General features: G+C 41.7%; 1 protein-coding gene across 5 annotated transcripts in view; it reads left to right on the top strand.

The window, feature by feature from the left end:
• Positions 1 to 14,248, top strand: part of snx7 (sorting nexin 7) — a 36,171-nt gene extending 21,923 nt beyond the window's left edge. For all 5 annotated transcript variants that reach the window (XM_020509095.2, XM_020509094.2, XM_031796430.1 and 2 more), the window contains one exon: positions 13,687 to 14,248. In XM_020509095.2, the coding sequence (XP_020364684.1) occupies positions 13,687 to 13,767 (81 nt within the window). In that variant the 3' untranslated portion in view covers positions 13,768 to 14,248. The remainder of the gene's footprint in view (positions 1 to 13,686) is intronic.
• The last annotated feature ends 311 nt before the right edge of the window (positions 14,249 to 14,559 follow it).

Genomic DNA, 14,559 nt, shown 5'->3' with positions numbered 1-14,559 from the left:
TATTGGAGATGACATTCTTAGGCCGGTTCCTCTACGATCATCTAAAGGCTGTGCTTTTTATATTTTGGGGTAAAATGGCTATACATAACAGGCAAAAAAACTAACCGTTTTGCTGCACGTTTTGTACCATGACTGAGCTATCCATTTTAATAAAAGAAAAGGAAGGTTTTGGGGAAGACCTTGTGTTTTAGTATGTCTGGTTATTTTCAATGTTTTTTTGGGGGGGTTCTTCACCTCCCCTGGGGGCTTCTGAAAATCAGAACGTGGCACACTCCTGTTTGAGTCGCCCCAAGGCTGGCCTCAACAAACACAACCCACTTAAACAGAGAGAGAGGGAGGTGGGGGAGAGGGCAGAGAGATTCGGAGAAAGTGAGCGAGGGACAGGTGGAGGACATAATTGTGTTCTGTCTTAATCAGGCCTGTGAGGTCAGCCCTCAGTGTACAGTCAGACTATCTGTTCCAGGTAATTCTGGTCGGTAGAGAATACATGTTCTAATACACCTCAATCCTATGGGGGAGGAGTGTACTGTATCATGTGATTCACAATGTGGCATCATTTATGAAGGACAATTCTACAAGTATTTTTGTTGACACAACACAATTTGGTGAAACGAATACAGCCATTACCTTGCTCTCTAACCAAGGTGCATATATTGAGGCGAAACTGAATTGAAGAGGAGACGACGGTCATATAAATTATCTCCAGATGACATGTTCAGTAGACGGTAAATCCATCTACTTGGCACTATTCAAATGGTCTTTGAGATGACGATTTGAAAGTAGTTTTTTTTTATTGGCGGCACGTCAGAAGTTTGCTGGCGTTGTATTTAGTTTTGTGTACTTATAGGAATACAAGGCGGCATGCTAATTGATCTAGATCCTCGAGACTGAATATGAACATGGCTTCAAGTAACTCCTCCATTAATACCAGGGGCTAAGCAGTGGGGTTATTATTATTATTATTAGGAGTGGGGTTATTATAAAAACATATCTAATAATTATCCAGTTGGATGAACACTCCAAACAGCCTACCCGGCCGCTCGGAGATGTCCGCAAGGTCCGTTGCCTTGTTTTGTATCACATTCCAATTATAAAACTGGGCGGGGGGGGGGGGGGACAAAAATGCAATTTCAAAATGTGTAGGGTACATGTCCCCCACGTCCCCAGTGAAAGTTGCACCCCTGATTATTACCCTTCAAAAAAGGAATCTTTGTCTAGGCAAGATCCATATCTGATAAGCCCATCGCTCATATGTTTTCTTGTATGGCCTGAGGGTAGCATCATTCGTTTAATGCGTAATTAGAAATAGAGTATAGGAATAGAGTCCTCAGCTGCAATGGGTTTGTTGTGTAGCAGAAACAGAGGTAACTTGTCTTGATTGGTTCTTGCTGGCGAGTTGGTGCACTAAGTAAAGACTCTCTGCATCCCAAATTGCCCTCTATTATACTTATCGTGCACTACTTTTGACGAGGCTCAATAGGACTCTGATTAAAAGTAATGCCAGTTGGGACACGTCCTTTGTCAGGGATTGAAGTGGTGGGACTTTGAATAAATTGGAAACGGCATATCCCGAGGCTGCATTCGTTGTAGCTGGGGATTTTAACAAAGGAAATGTAAGGAGAATTCTACCGAAATTCCACCAACACATCTCTTGCCCAACTCATGGGAGAAATACATTGGGCCGTTGTTATTCTCCATTCTGAGACCGATACAAAGTGGACTGGTTGATTTGAAGTAGGGTAATGAGTTCCAAAAACGAGTTGCAGTTTTTGAATGGTGGTGTCCATCTATTTGTTTTGTTGAATGTATGAATTACATGTTATTTCTGTGCCAATTAACAAACATTACAGTAATTCTCTGTGATAATTTAGTAATAATTATTCCGGTGTTCTGTGCATTGCACACCGCATAAATCAATGCATAAATAGTAAATAAGGTTATCCAAGCAATAATTATAACCCTAGAGCAGTAAAAATACATAGATAAATACAAGTCTGACACAAAGAGATGGTTCAAGTGTGAGACAGGCCTACACACAGTCTATAAACTGTGCATATGTGCTATTTGCATATTTTTATAATTTAATTAGTCTCCCATTTTCTTTTATTCCAGGCTTTATCGTAAAATTCCGCAAATGTAAATACACAATAGATTAATTATTTAAGTTTCTCCTCATGGCTCAGCCACGTAATGCCAAGGTATATCTGTTGGGCTTTCTGGAATAAGAGCAAGCGTATATCGTGGTAGAAAGGGCAATGGAGGATAACATTTATTTCATTTTCTATTTCTTCGAGGTCACAATATTTACATAGTCTTTACCATTATACCAACCTGTTCTTGCTCTTGTAGCTGAATGGAAACAAGTCCCCGCAGCAATGTTCCAACTAGAGGTCGGCCGATTAATCGGCATGGCCGATTTTAATTAGGGACGATTTTCAAATTTTCATAGCAATCAGTAATCGGCCTTTTTGGACGCTGATTATGGCCGATTACATTGCAATCCATGAGGAAACTGCATGGCAGGCTGTGACCACCTGTTACATGAGTGCAGTGTCAAAAGGATCTTGTGGCTGCAATGAGTCATGGTAAGTTGCTAGCTAGCATTAACTTATCTTATAAAAAACGCAATCAATCTTCACAATCACTAGTTAACTACACATGGTTGATGATATTACTAGGTTAACTAGCTTGTCCTGCGTTGCATATAATCAATGCAGTGCCTGTTTATTTATCGAATCACAGCCTACTTCAACTACGCCAAACGGGTGACGATTTAACAAAAGCACAGTCGTTGCACAAATGTACCTAACCATAAACATCAGTCTTTCTTAAAATCAATACACAAGTATATATTTTTTAAACCTGCATATTTAGTTAAATAAAGGCATGTTAGCAGGCAATGTTAACTAGGGAAGTTGTCACTACCTTTGCGTTCAGTGCAAGTAGAGTCAGGGTATATGCAGCAGTTTGGGCCGCCTGGCTCGTTGCGGACTGTTTCTTCATAACAAAGACTGTAATTAATTTGCCAGAATTGTACAGAATTATGACTTGACATTGAAGGTTGTGCAATGTAACAGCAATATTTAGACTTGGGTTGCCACCCGTTCGACAGAATATGGAATGGTTCCGTATTTAACTGAAAGAATGAATGTTTTGTTTTTCAGAAATGATAGTTTCCGGATTTTACCATATTAATGACCGAAGGCTTGTTTTTCTGTGTTTATTATAATTAAGTCTGATTTGACAGAGCAGTCTGACTGAGCGGTGGAAGGCAGCTGCAGGCTCGTAAGCATTTATTCAAACAGCACTTTACTGCGTTTGCAAACAGCTCTTAGCAAAGCTTGAAGCACAGCGCTGTTTAAGCCTATCAACTCCCGAGATTAGGCTGGCAATACTAAAGTGCCTATAAGAACATCCAATAGTCAAAGGTATATGAAATACAAACGGTATAGAGAGAGAGTCTACATGTCATAATTCCTATAATAACTAGAACCTAAAACTTAACTGGGAATATTGAACCACCAGCTTTCATATGTTCTCATGTTCTGAGCATGGCACTTAAACGTTAGCTTTTTTACATGGCACATATTGCACCTTTTACTTTCTTCTCCAACACTGTTTTTGCATTGTTTCATTATTTGTGGCTAAATTGATTTTATTGATGTATTATATTAAGTTAAAATAAGTGTTCATTCAGTATTGTTGTAATTGTCATTATTACAAATATATAGAATTTTTTTTATCGGTATCAGCTTTTTTTTGGACCACCAATAATCAGTGTCGATGTTGAAAAATCATAATCGGTCGACCTCTAGTTCTAACTCTAACATCTAGTGGAACACCTTCCCAGGTGAGCATTTGCCCACTGAAGTCGGTTACGATTCCGAACTGCAGTCAGGTCAAGACCCTGGTGAGGATAACAAGCACGCAGATGAGCTTCCCTGGGACTGTTTCTGACAAATTGTGCAGAAATGTTTCAGCTGTCTGGGTGGCTGCTCTCAGACGATCCCGCAGATGAAGAAGCAGGATGTGTGAGGCCAGTGGCTGTACTGCCAAAAACTCTAAAATGACATTGGACGCGGTTTATGGTAGAGAAATTAACATTCAATTCTCTGGCAACAGCTCTGGTGGACATTCCTGCAGTCGGCATGCCAATTTAGTGGCCTTTTATTGTTCCCAGCACAAGGTGCACCTGTTTAATGATCAAGCTGTTTAATGAGCTTCTTGATATGCCACACCTTCCAGGTGGCTGGATTATCTTGGGAAAGAAGAACTGCTCTCTAATGGGTATAAACAAATTTGAGAGAAATAAGCTATATATATTTGGGGTCTCTGTGTGCAGTTGAAGTTGGAAGTTTACATACAACTTAGCCAAATGCATTTAAACTGTTTTTTTTTTCTGAGGTCTTGGCTGATTTCTGTTTTTTTTTCTCCATGATGTCAAACAAAAAGGCACTGGGTTTGAAGGTAGGCCTTGAAATACATCCACAAGTAAACCTCCAATTGACTCAAATGATGTCAATTAGCCTATCAGAAGCTTCTAAAGCCATGCCATCATTTTCTGGATTTTTTTCCAATCTGTTTAAAGGCACAGTCAATTTAGTGTATGTAAACTTCTGACCCACTGGAATTGTGATACAGTGAAATAATCTCTGTTAACAATTGTTGGAAAAATTACTCATGCACAAAGTAGATGTCCTAACAGACTTGCAAAAACTATAGTAAGAAATTTGTGGAGTGGTTGAAAAACACGATTTAATAACTCTGACCTATTTAGTGTAAACTTCTGAGTTCAACTGGTGTGTATGTATGTATGTATGTATGTATATATATATATATACACATGTGCGCACGCACGCATGCGCAAACACTACATGGCCAAAAGAATGTGGGGACATGCTCGTCGACCATCTCATTCCAAAATCATGGGCATTAATATCGAGTTGGTCCCCCCTTTCCTGCTATGACAGCCTCCACTCCCCTGGGAAGGCTTTCCACTAGATGTTGCTTCGGGTACTTGCTTCCTTTCCCTTCAGCCACACGAGCATTAACTTGTCACTAAGCTCAGGGTCTTGGGTCAGAACCCCAGGTGGTGAGGGTAGGCAACAACACCTCTGCCAAGCAGGCAGGTGTTCCCCCTCCTGTACTCCCTGTTCATTCATGACTGCGCGGCTGCTGTTGTGCCTCTTCAACCTCAGGCAGCTGAAGAAATTCGGTAAGACCCTCACAAACTTCTACACATGCACCAGAGCATTCTGTCAGACTGCATCACTGGCTGGTATGGAAACTGCACCTCCCTCAACCGCATGGCTCTCCAGAGGGTGGTGCGGTCAGCCCAACGTATCATCTGGGGCCGCTGCTTGCCCTCCAGGACATTTACAGTGCTCTGTGTCAAAAGAAGGCCAAAAAGACCATTAAGGACCTCAGTCACCCGAGCCATGGACTGTTTACTTAGCTACCGTCTAGCAGACTGAGTCAGTACAGGTGCATCAGTGCCAAGACCGAGACTAAGAAACCGCTTCTATTACCAGGCCATCAGACTGTTGAACAGCAATCACTAGCAGTCTACCAGGTGACGCACACTCACACAAAACACACGTACACGCTATCTTACACACACACCCACATCATTGCTATGGCACCGATAGACATTGCAGCTCTGCTTCTAGCTCCTAAACAATTTCAGTATTTAAAAAAAAAAAATTCTTAGGTTATTAGCCCAGTGTTTTTTTTCTGTTATTACATACAGCCAGAAATGACTTTTTACAAGCAGTTCGCTACACGCGCCGTAACATCAGCTAAATATATGTATGTGACCAATGCAATTAAATTTGATTTAACACAGTCGCATACACACACACACACACACAAATACTGTATTCCTGATGTGGCTCATTGTAATATTTCTACTACTGTACTTTGTATTTAGTTACACTGTTTCTACACACATTTATCTACTTGATTCTTGACATAGCTCACTAATATATCTACTCTGTACAGATCATTCTTAGTATGTCTTGTGGAAATAATTTTACTTTCAGAAAGTATTCCCACCCCTTGACTTTTTCTTACTGCCTGAATTGCAAATGGATTATGTTGAGTTTTTGTCAATGGCTTGCATTCAATAGCCCATAATGTCAAAATTTCCAAATGTGCTTAACAAGTCACATCAGTTGCATGGACTCACTCTGTGTGCAATGGCTGTGTTTAACAGGGATTTTCAAGCACAGATTCAACAATGCAGACCTGGCAGGTTTTCCAATTCCTCGCAAAGAAGGGCACCTATTGGTAGATGGGTGGGGGGGGGGAGCTTAATTACACCCATTCACTACAAAGATACCACTCAGGGATTTCACCATGAGGCCAATGGTGGCTTTAAAACAGAGTTTGTCTGTGGTATAAGAACTGAGGATGGATCAACAACATTGTAGTTTTTCCAGAATACTAACCTAAATGACAGTGAGCAGAATGAAGCCTGAGAGGTATATGATTGGGAGTCCCATAGGGCGGCCCACAATTGTCCCAACATCGTCTGGGTTTGGCCGGACTAGGCCGTCGTTGAAAATAAGAATTAGTTCTTAACTGAATTGCCTAGTTTAAATAAAGATTAAATAAAAAAATAACCTGAACCAGGTTTCTTTTCTTTACCAGTCAACCTATCAGGGTAGTTACAAACAGCACAGGAATGAAATCAACATGTATTGATCACATCTTTACTAATGCTGCAGATATTAGCTTGAAAGCAGTATCCACATCCATCGGCTGTAGTGATCACAATATAGTAGCCATATCTAGGAAAACCAAAGTTACAAAGGCTGGGCCTAATATAGTGTAAAAGAGGTCATACAATATGTTGTTGATGAAAATAATATTTGTTGGTCAGTGGTGTGTAATGAGAAGCAAACAGACACTGCACTTGACACATTTATGAAATTGCTTTTTCCAGTTGCTAATAAGTATGCAGCCATTAAGAAAATTATTATAAAACTGTTAAATCCCAGTGATGATTGATGAGGAATTGAAAAAGTGTGTGGTTGAGAGGGATGAGACAAAAATAATGGCAAATAAGTCTGGCTGCACAGCTGATTGGCAAACTTATTGCAAATTGAGATCATGTGACTAAACTGAATAAAAATAAGCAGAAACTACACTATGAAACTAAGATAAATATAGAATGATAGTAAAAAGCTTTGGAGCACCTTAAATTAAATTCTGAAACAGATGGCTCATTCATCACAAAACCAACTGATATTGCCACCTACTTTAATTATTTTTTTCATTGGCAAGATTAGCAAATTTAGGCATAACATGCCAGCAACAAATGCTGACACTACACATCCAAGTATATCTGACCAAATGATGAAAGACGAGCGTTGTAATTTTAAATTCCCGAAAACTTGGTGTGGAAGAGGTGAACAAAAATATTGTCTGTCAACAATGAGAAGCCACCAGGGTCTGACAACTTGGATGGAAAATTACTGAGGATAATAGTGGAAGATATTGCCACTCCTATTTGCCACCGCTTCAATTTAAGCCTACTAGAAAGTGTGTGCACTCAGGCTTGGAGGGAATCAAGTCATTCCACTACCTAAGAATAGTAAAGCCCCCTATACTGGCTCAAATAGCTGACCAATCAGCCTGTTACCAACCCTTAGTAAACCTTTGGAAAAAATAGTTTGACCAGATACAATGCTATTTTACAGTAAACAAATTGACGACAAACTTTCAGCATGCTTATAGAGAAGGACATTCAACAAGCACAGCACTTACACAAATGACTGATTGGCTGAGAAATTGATGATATAAAGATTGGGGGTGCTGTTTTTGTTAGACTTCAGTGCAGCCTTTGACATTATCGATCATAGTCTGCTGCTGGCAAAACATATGTGTTATGGCTTTACACCCCCTGCCATATTGTGCATAAAGAGTTACCTGTCTAACAGAACACAGAGGGTGTTCTTTAATGGAAGCCTCTCCAACATAATCCAGGTAGAAATAGGAATTCCACAAGGCAGCTGTCTAGGCCCATTACCTTTTCCATCTTTACTAAAGCCACGGGCTTTGAGGAAAACCAGAGTGTCGCTGTATGCGGATGACTCCACACATGTCAACTACTACAGTGACTGAAATGACTGCAAAAGTTAACAGATAGTTGCAGTTTTAGTGGGTTGCAAGGAATAAGGTAGTCCTAAATATTTCTAAAAGTAATTGTATTTGGGACAAATCATTCACTAAACCCGGAATCTGAACTAAATCTTATAAAAAAATTGTGGAAATTGTGCAAGTTCAGGTGACTAAACTGCTTGGGGTTATGCTGTATTGTAAACTGTCATGGTAAAAACATATTCATACAACAGTAGCTAAGATGGGGAGAAGTATGTCTATGATAAGGTGCTGCTCTACCTTCACAGCACTGTCAACAAGGCAGGTCCTACAGGCCCTAGTTTGTTTTCACCAAGACTATTGTTCAGTCATGTGGTCAAATGCCACAAAAAAGGCTTTGGGAACATTTTAAATTGGGGCAGCAAAGGTATCCCTTGGATGTACACAGAGAGCTAATAATAATAATATGCATGTCAATCTCTCCTGGCTCAAAGTGGAGGAGAGATTGTCTTCATCATTGCTTGTATTTGTGAGAGGTATCGACATGTTGAATGCACCGAGCTGTCTGTTTGAACTACTGGCACACAGCTCGGACACCCATGCATACCCCACAAGAGGTCTCTTCACAGTCCAGAACAGACTATGGAAGGCACACAGTACTAAATAGAGCCATGACTTCATGGAACTCTATTCCACAGCAAGTAACTCATGCAAACAGTAAAATTAGATTTAAAAAAATAAAAAACATTATAGAACAGTGGGGACTGTGAAGCAAAACAAACATAGGCACAGACACATGCATACACACACACGATAGCATACGCACTATACACACATACATGGATTTTGTACTGTGTCTATGTGGTAGTTGTGGAGTAGGGGCCTGAAGGCACACAGTCTGTGAATGTATTGTAATGTTTTAAAAATTGTAGAAACTGCCTTAATTTTGCTGGACCCAGGAAGAGTATGGGGATTCATAAGAAATACAAACAAGGCACTAAAGTAAAACTGCAAAACATGTAACAAAGAAATTAACTTGGACGTCCTGAATACAAAGTGATATGTTTGAGGGCAAATCTAACACAACACATTACTGTGTACCACTTTTCATATTTTCAAGCATGGTGGTGGCTGCATCGTTATGGGTATGCTTGTCATCGGCTAGGACTAGGGAGTTGTTTGGGGATAAAAAGAAACAGAATAGAGCTAAGCACAGGCAATATCCTAGAGGAAAACCTGGTTGTCTGCTTTCTAACAGACACTGGGAGATATACACCTTTTCAGCAGGACAATAACCTAAAACACGAGGCCAAATATGCATGAGATGCTTACCAAGAGGACATTGAATGTTCCTGAGTGGCCTAGTTAGTTGACTTCAATCTGCTTGAGAATCTATGGCAAGACTTGAAATTGTCCGTCCAGTAATAATCAACAACCAAATTGACAGTTTGAATAGTTTTTAGAAGAATAATGTGCAAATATTATACAATCTAGGTGTGCAAAGCTCTTAAAGACTTACACAGAAAGATTCACAGCTGTAATCACTGCCAAAGGTGATTCTAAAATATATTGACTCAAGGGTGTGAATACTTATGTACTTCTGTATTTAATTTTCAATACATTTGCTAACATTTGTAGAAACATTTTCTGTCATTATGGGGTGTTGTGTGTAGATCAAAAACATAAAATGTGGAAATTCAAGGAGTATGACTACTTTCCAAAGGCACGATGTATAAGTTGCATTTTGATTACTGTTAGTGCCATTTGGGATGAATCCAATTTAACTACCCAACTTTCTTCATTTCAAAAACAAAATTGTACTTGTTTTTACTTGTTAATTATTTGTGTACTTGTTTGACTTTTTACTGCATACTTAGGAGCTAGGAACATAAGCATTTTGCTGCACCTGCTATAACATCTGCTAAACTGTGTGCGCGACCAATAAACTTTTGAGTTGATTTTATTCAGGTGTTGAAGGAGGCTGGATGGTGAGTGTGCCGTGGGCTTTGTGAATGATTCATGTAAGACCTTTAATAAGAGAAGAGTCTAGGAGGTCTGCACTCGACACTGAGAATCCAGGATGAGAGGTATGGGGGGGGTGGCAGCAGTAAGCCTGGGAGGGAATGCTCTGTGCCCCTCATCTACCTCGCACCACCACCCTACTGCATTCTTCACCCTGTGGTACCACCAATGCAATAACCTGGCCCTACTGGCGAGATGGAAAAGGAGAGGAGAGCAGGGATGGATGCGTGACACAGAGTGGGGTAGATAAAGGGAGGAGTTAGATGGAGGAACTGGGGGAAGGAAGGAGGGGATGAAAGGAGTAAGGTGAATGGAAGTTCGGACTGGGAAACGGTGGAGAGACTGGGGAAAGGGCTGTACTCTGAGGACTCAGTGAGGTGTTTGCTCTTCCTGAGATGGAATATTAACATCAATTATGGGCTTGGATAAATCTCAGGGTGCATGCTTGTCTGAATCATCAGTTTGCCTGGGGGTTATAGACCCATTTTCCATACTTTATTCCATACCTGTCACATTCAATCTTCTCATGACTGTAACCATACTGAGATACCCAGGGCTAGGTCACATAGAGGTCATAGTTCAGTTCTCTGACAATTACTGTACTGTAATATAGACATATTATTACTAGAATGTGAAAAGCCCCTCAGACCAGAGGTTATATTTCTGTGACTGTAACCACTGTGTACCTTTTTTAACATTTCCAAACCAATGCCCTCTCATTGTTTGTAAACAGGATTTATTATTTCCTACAGATATCGTGTCTCTGCATAAACGCTGACGGAGAGGAATATAGGGATATTTTAGATATCCATCTATTCTAATCTTAATGGTCCTTTGTTGGTGTACTATGAATTCTATTTGCATTAGATTTAGAATCTGCCTGTTCATCACTGTACCCACCCTGCATACAGCACAGCAACTGTGCGTCGTTCTGTCAGGATGCAACATCAAAGGAGTGCCATGGTTACTCCATAGCAACTACGGTTTCTTCAATGATGTTTCTTCAACTGGACATGGTTTTACTTACAAGGTGTTCTAGATTTGCAACAATTATCTACCTTGTTCTTATCACCTCTACCATGGCATTGACAGTCAATTCAACTCTTCTGAGTATCTGAATATTGATGTGAAGGAAGTCTGCTGAGCTCAAGTCCATAACTTTCTTCTGGACTAGTGCAGCCGCTCTTGTGCTTAAAGATGTGTGTGTGACTACGATGTGTGTGTGCATGTTTGCTTGTGCATGCATTCTTGCATCCACTGGTGTTCATATGTAATACTGCCTGATTTATTTCAGTTTACCTGTCTTCCGGCTAAACCACTGGAGCCTAGAGGGAGAAAAGGAGGATAGCTAATGATGTTAACGAGGCTAGCGGTCTCTTCCCCCCTTAACAATCTCCTTAATTAGCGCGCTAGTCACACTGCTACACAGGACCCATTACCTCAGCTGGAGCTGTCACAGGCTGTGTCAGGACCAGCACTGATGGAGCTCCTCTACCAGATAAACACACACACACAGGCACTCCCCTCTCGGCAGCAGAGTGTGTATTGACATTTGCCTCCTTGGTAATGCACCGATAGCCAGCCCTGATTGGATGGCGACTTATCACCCCTGTGGAGCTCTGCATCAGTGCACACGTCAGTCCAGACATGCTGGGACCAAGGACAGATTATACCCTTCAATTTTGGGTCCAATTATTCACTTCGTTATAGTTCGGGTACCTGTACATGTTGGTCATGTCATACTGAAGATGCACCGGGCATTATGTGTGAAGGCAGAAGTTCTGAAACGAGACACCATAATGAACATCAGTCGTGCACAGGAGGATCACCTGCTGGGTGTCGACGAACAGTGGTCAGAGGCGATGGGATGGCCAACCGCTCATTATGGTGTCTTGTCCTTTTACAGTGCTCAGGTGTGAGGTTCCTCTCTCTGCCTCCCATTGTGCTGCCATAGGCTTTTTAAGTGTTGCTTCAATCAGACAGTCATCCTCACAGCTCCACTGTATGAACTTAAAGGGCTTTGGATCTCCGGGAAGAATGCTGCGTTGGCGGCAGGGTTGTACTTCTCTCCCAGTCGGGTCTTTAAATGGATTTAGCTGTCGCCTGATTTTCCCCTGAATGTTTTATTCAACAGTCTGTTGTCTTATCTGTATTTGAGGGCTCAAACACTGTCTGGAAGGAGGGATAAGTTGCACTAACTATGTATCGCTTTCCTCAACCACAATAATCCTTAAACACAGTCTTATCTTGATAAGTACAAGTCAAACCTGTTTATTTATCCCACAACATACGGTATCATTAAGTATAAACTTTCAAGTTTGAATAAACTCAACTCCAAGGAGTTAGCTGTGGAAGTAAAAAAACATTCTTTTTCTGTCAGCCAATGTTTCACCTCTTTCCTCTGTGTCTTGGTCTTTCCTGTGATCAGCTCTGTGCATCTGCTCCCATTTAGTATTCTAGCCAGCTGCTGAGTCACAGAGATCTGCTATTCACCATTTTTCCCCCTCTGCTTGTGTGCTCTGTGTACCCCGTGTAGCTCACAGCAGCTCTGTCCCTGTGCTCTGTGTACCCCGTGTAGCTCACAGCAGCTCTGTCCCTGTGCTCTGTGTACGCCGTGTAGCTCACAGCAGCTCTGTCCCTGTGCTCTGTGTACCCCGTGTAGCTCACAGCAGCTCTGTGTACCCCGTGGCCCTTGGTCTAGTCTGGTATCTCTTTCCGCCCCCTCACTATTCGCCCCTCTGTACTTGGCACAGCTCTGCTCTCTGTCCCTATCCTTATATAACCCATGGTCCCTAACTCTGTCCCGGTTCTCTAGTTAGCTCTGTCCCTGTATAACCTATTGTGTGTAAACCAGTTTTGTCCATACTCTGTTTAGCCCTGTGCTCTGTCCCTGTATAACCTGTTGTGTAAAGCAGCTATGTCCAAACTCTGGTTAGCTCTGCCTTCTCTGGGCCCTGTCAGTGAGGCTGATGGGTAAAGGTCAGACTGAGTCTGTGTCCCGTGGTGAAGGTGTCATCATGATTAAGCACTAGTGACATGGCAGTCAGCTGGCTACCCACGAGAGCCTCCTGCCACTGTCATGTCGGCTAAGTTTGGAAGAGGAGAGAAGGATGGAGAGTGGAGTGAAGGGTTGGGTGGGTGTGGAAGATTGGGGTGAGAGGAGGCAGGGTGAGAGAAGAACGGGATGTTTAGATGGGGGGGGGGAGATGGAGGAAATAGGGCTGTTTGGGTGGGTGCTTGGCTCTGTTTGGGCCAGAACATTAATCACAACCTTGTCAAGTGACAAATAGATGAGACCGAAGTCCAGGGAGCAGCCGGAGCCTGTGAACGAAATTGGCTGCTGAATTGAGGCATGCCATGTGTGTCTGACTTACGGCGGCCATTAAACAGACAGCTATTACTTTGGAAGTTTAGTTGACAGAGTGGAAGGTTTTATTGATGTGTGGAAACATACTGACTGGCTCAAGTTCACAGACCTGCCATTTCAACTGAGTGATTGTGTGTGTGTGTGAGACTTACCGGTCTGTCATAACCTGATGATGTGGGTGTTCTCTCCTCCAGTGTCTGGCAGTGTGGGAGACCTTCCTTCTCTCCCAGAGAACAGAACCCAGCGAGGAGACTGACAGAGACAACACCCCCTAACCTCCACGATGCACTTCTTCTCTATTACGCAACCCTCTGCCTACCACCCCCTACCCAGGGGGCACAGCCAAAGACATCTTCCAGCACAACCCGGAGGACTCCTGGAATTTAACCCTAATCATTCCAATGAAGCTTCACTTTAAAGTCACTTTAGCACAGACTGTGATAAATCTGAGAGATCTTTAAATATGCATGATCAGCCAGCCGCTGCCTTAGGGCTTCTGTGTGTACAGCCCTGGATCTGAGGGTAGATATACTGAGTACACTGATGGATCTCCCATGATTTTCACAGCAATACGATGACATACTTTACTTGTTTACCTGTTTTACAATGACTCACGATGGTATTTTGATAACAGAAAATAAACTAAAGAGTGCCACATTTTTTTTTCATTTTATACTATACACATTTTTCTCTTTTTGTAAAGCTTTAAATTGGGTTTTTAAGATGTTGGCATAATAAATGGATTGCTACATTGCATTTTCTCAGTACATGGTGTTTTATGGAGCCTAAGCTATTGGCTTGTAGTTAGTCTTAGCAGTGAGCAGCAGCAGCCTCTAGAACTTCTCTTTGGATGGCAATGTTCTTTTCATGTAGGTGCTTTTCAAGATATTACGATCTGCGAAGCTTATGACGAACACTACCGTCTGAAAAGGAAACCATGCTAAACTCTTCAGAAAAATGCTATCTTTTCCATTGATCATGAAATATAATCCATTTTCACACCAGTGTCTCGTTACATCAAACCATAATCGCTCTACTATAAATGTCATGGTGCAACTTGTAATCGA

The sequence above is a fragment of the Oncorhynchus kisutch genome, linkage group LG18, assembly GCF_002021735.2.
Source record: "Oncorhynchus kisutch isolate 150728-3 linkage group LG18, Okis_V2, whole genome shotgun sequence".
Taxonomy (NCBI): Eukaryota; Metazoa; Chordata; class Actinopteri; order Salmoniformes; family Salmonidae; genus Oncorhynchus; species Oncorhynchus kisutch.
Note: the sequence above shows the minus strand (reverse complement) of the source record. Positions and strands in the feature narration are given on the sequence as shown.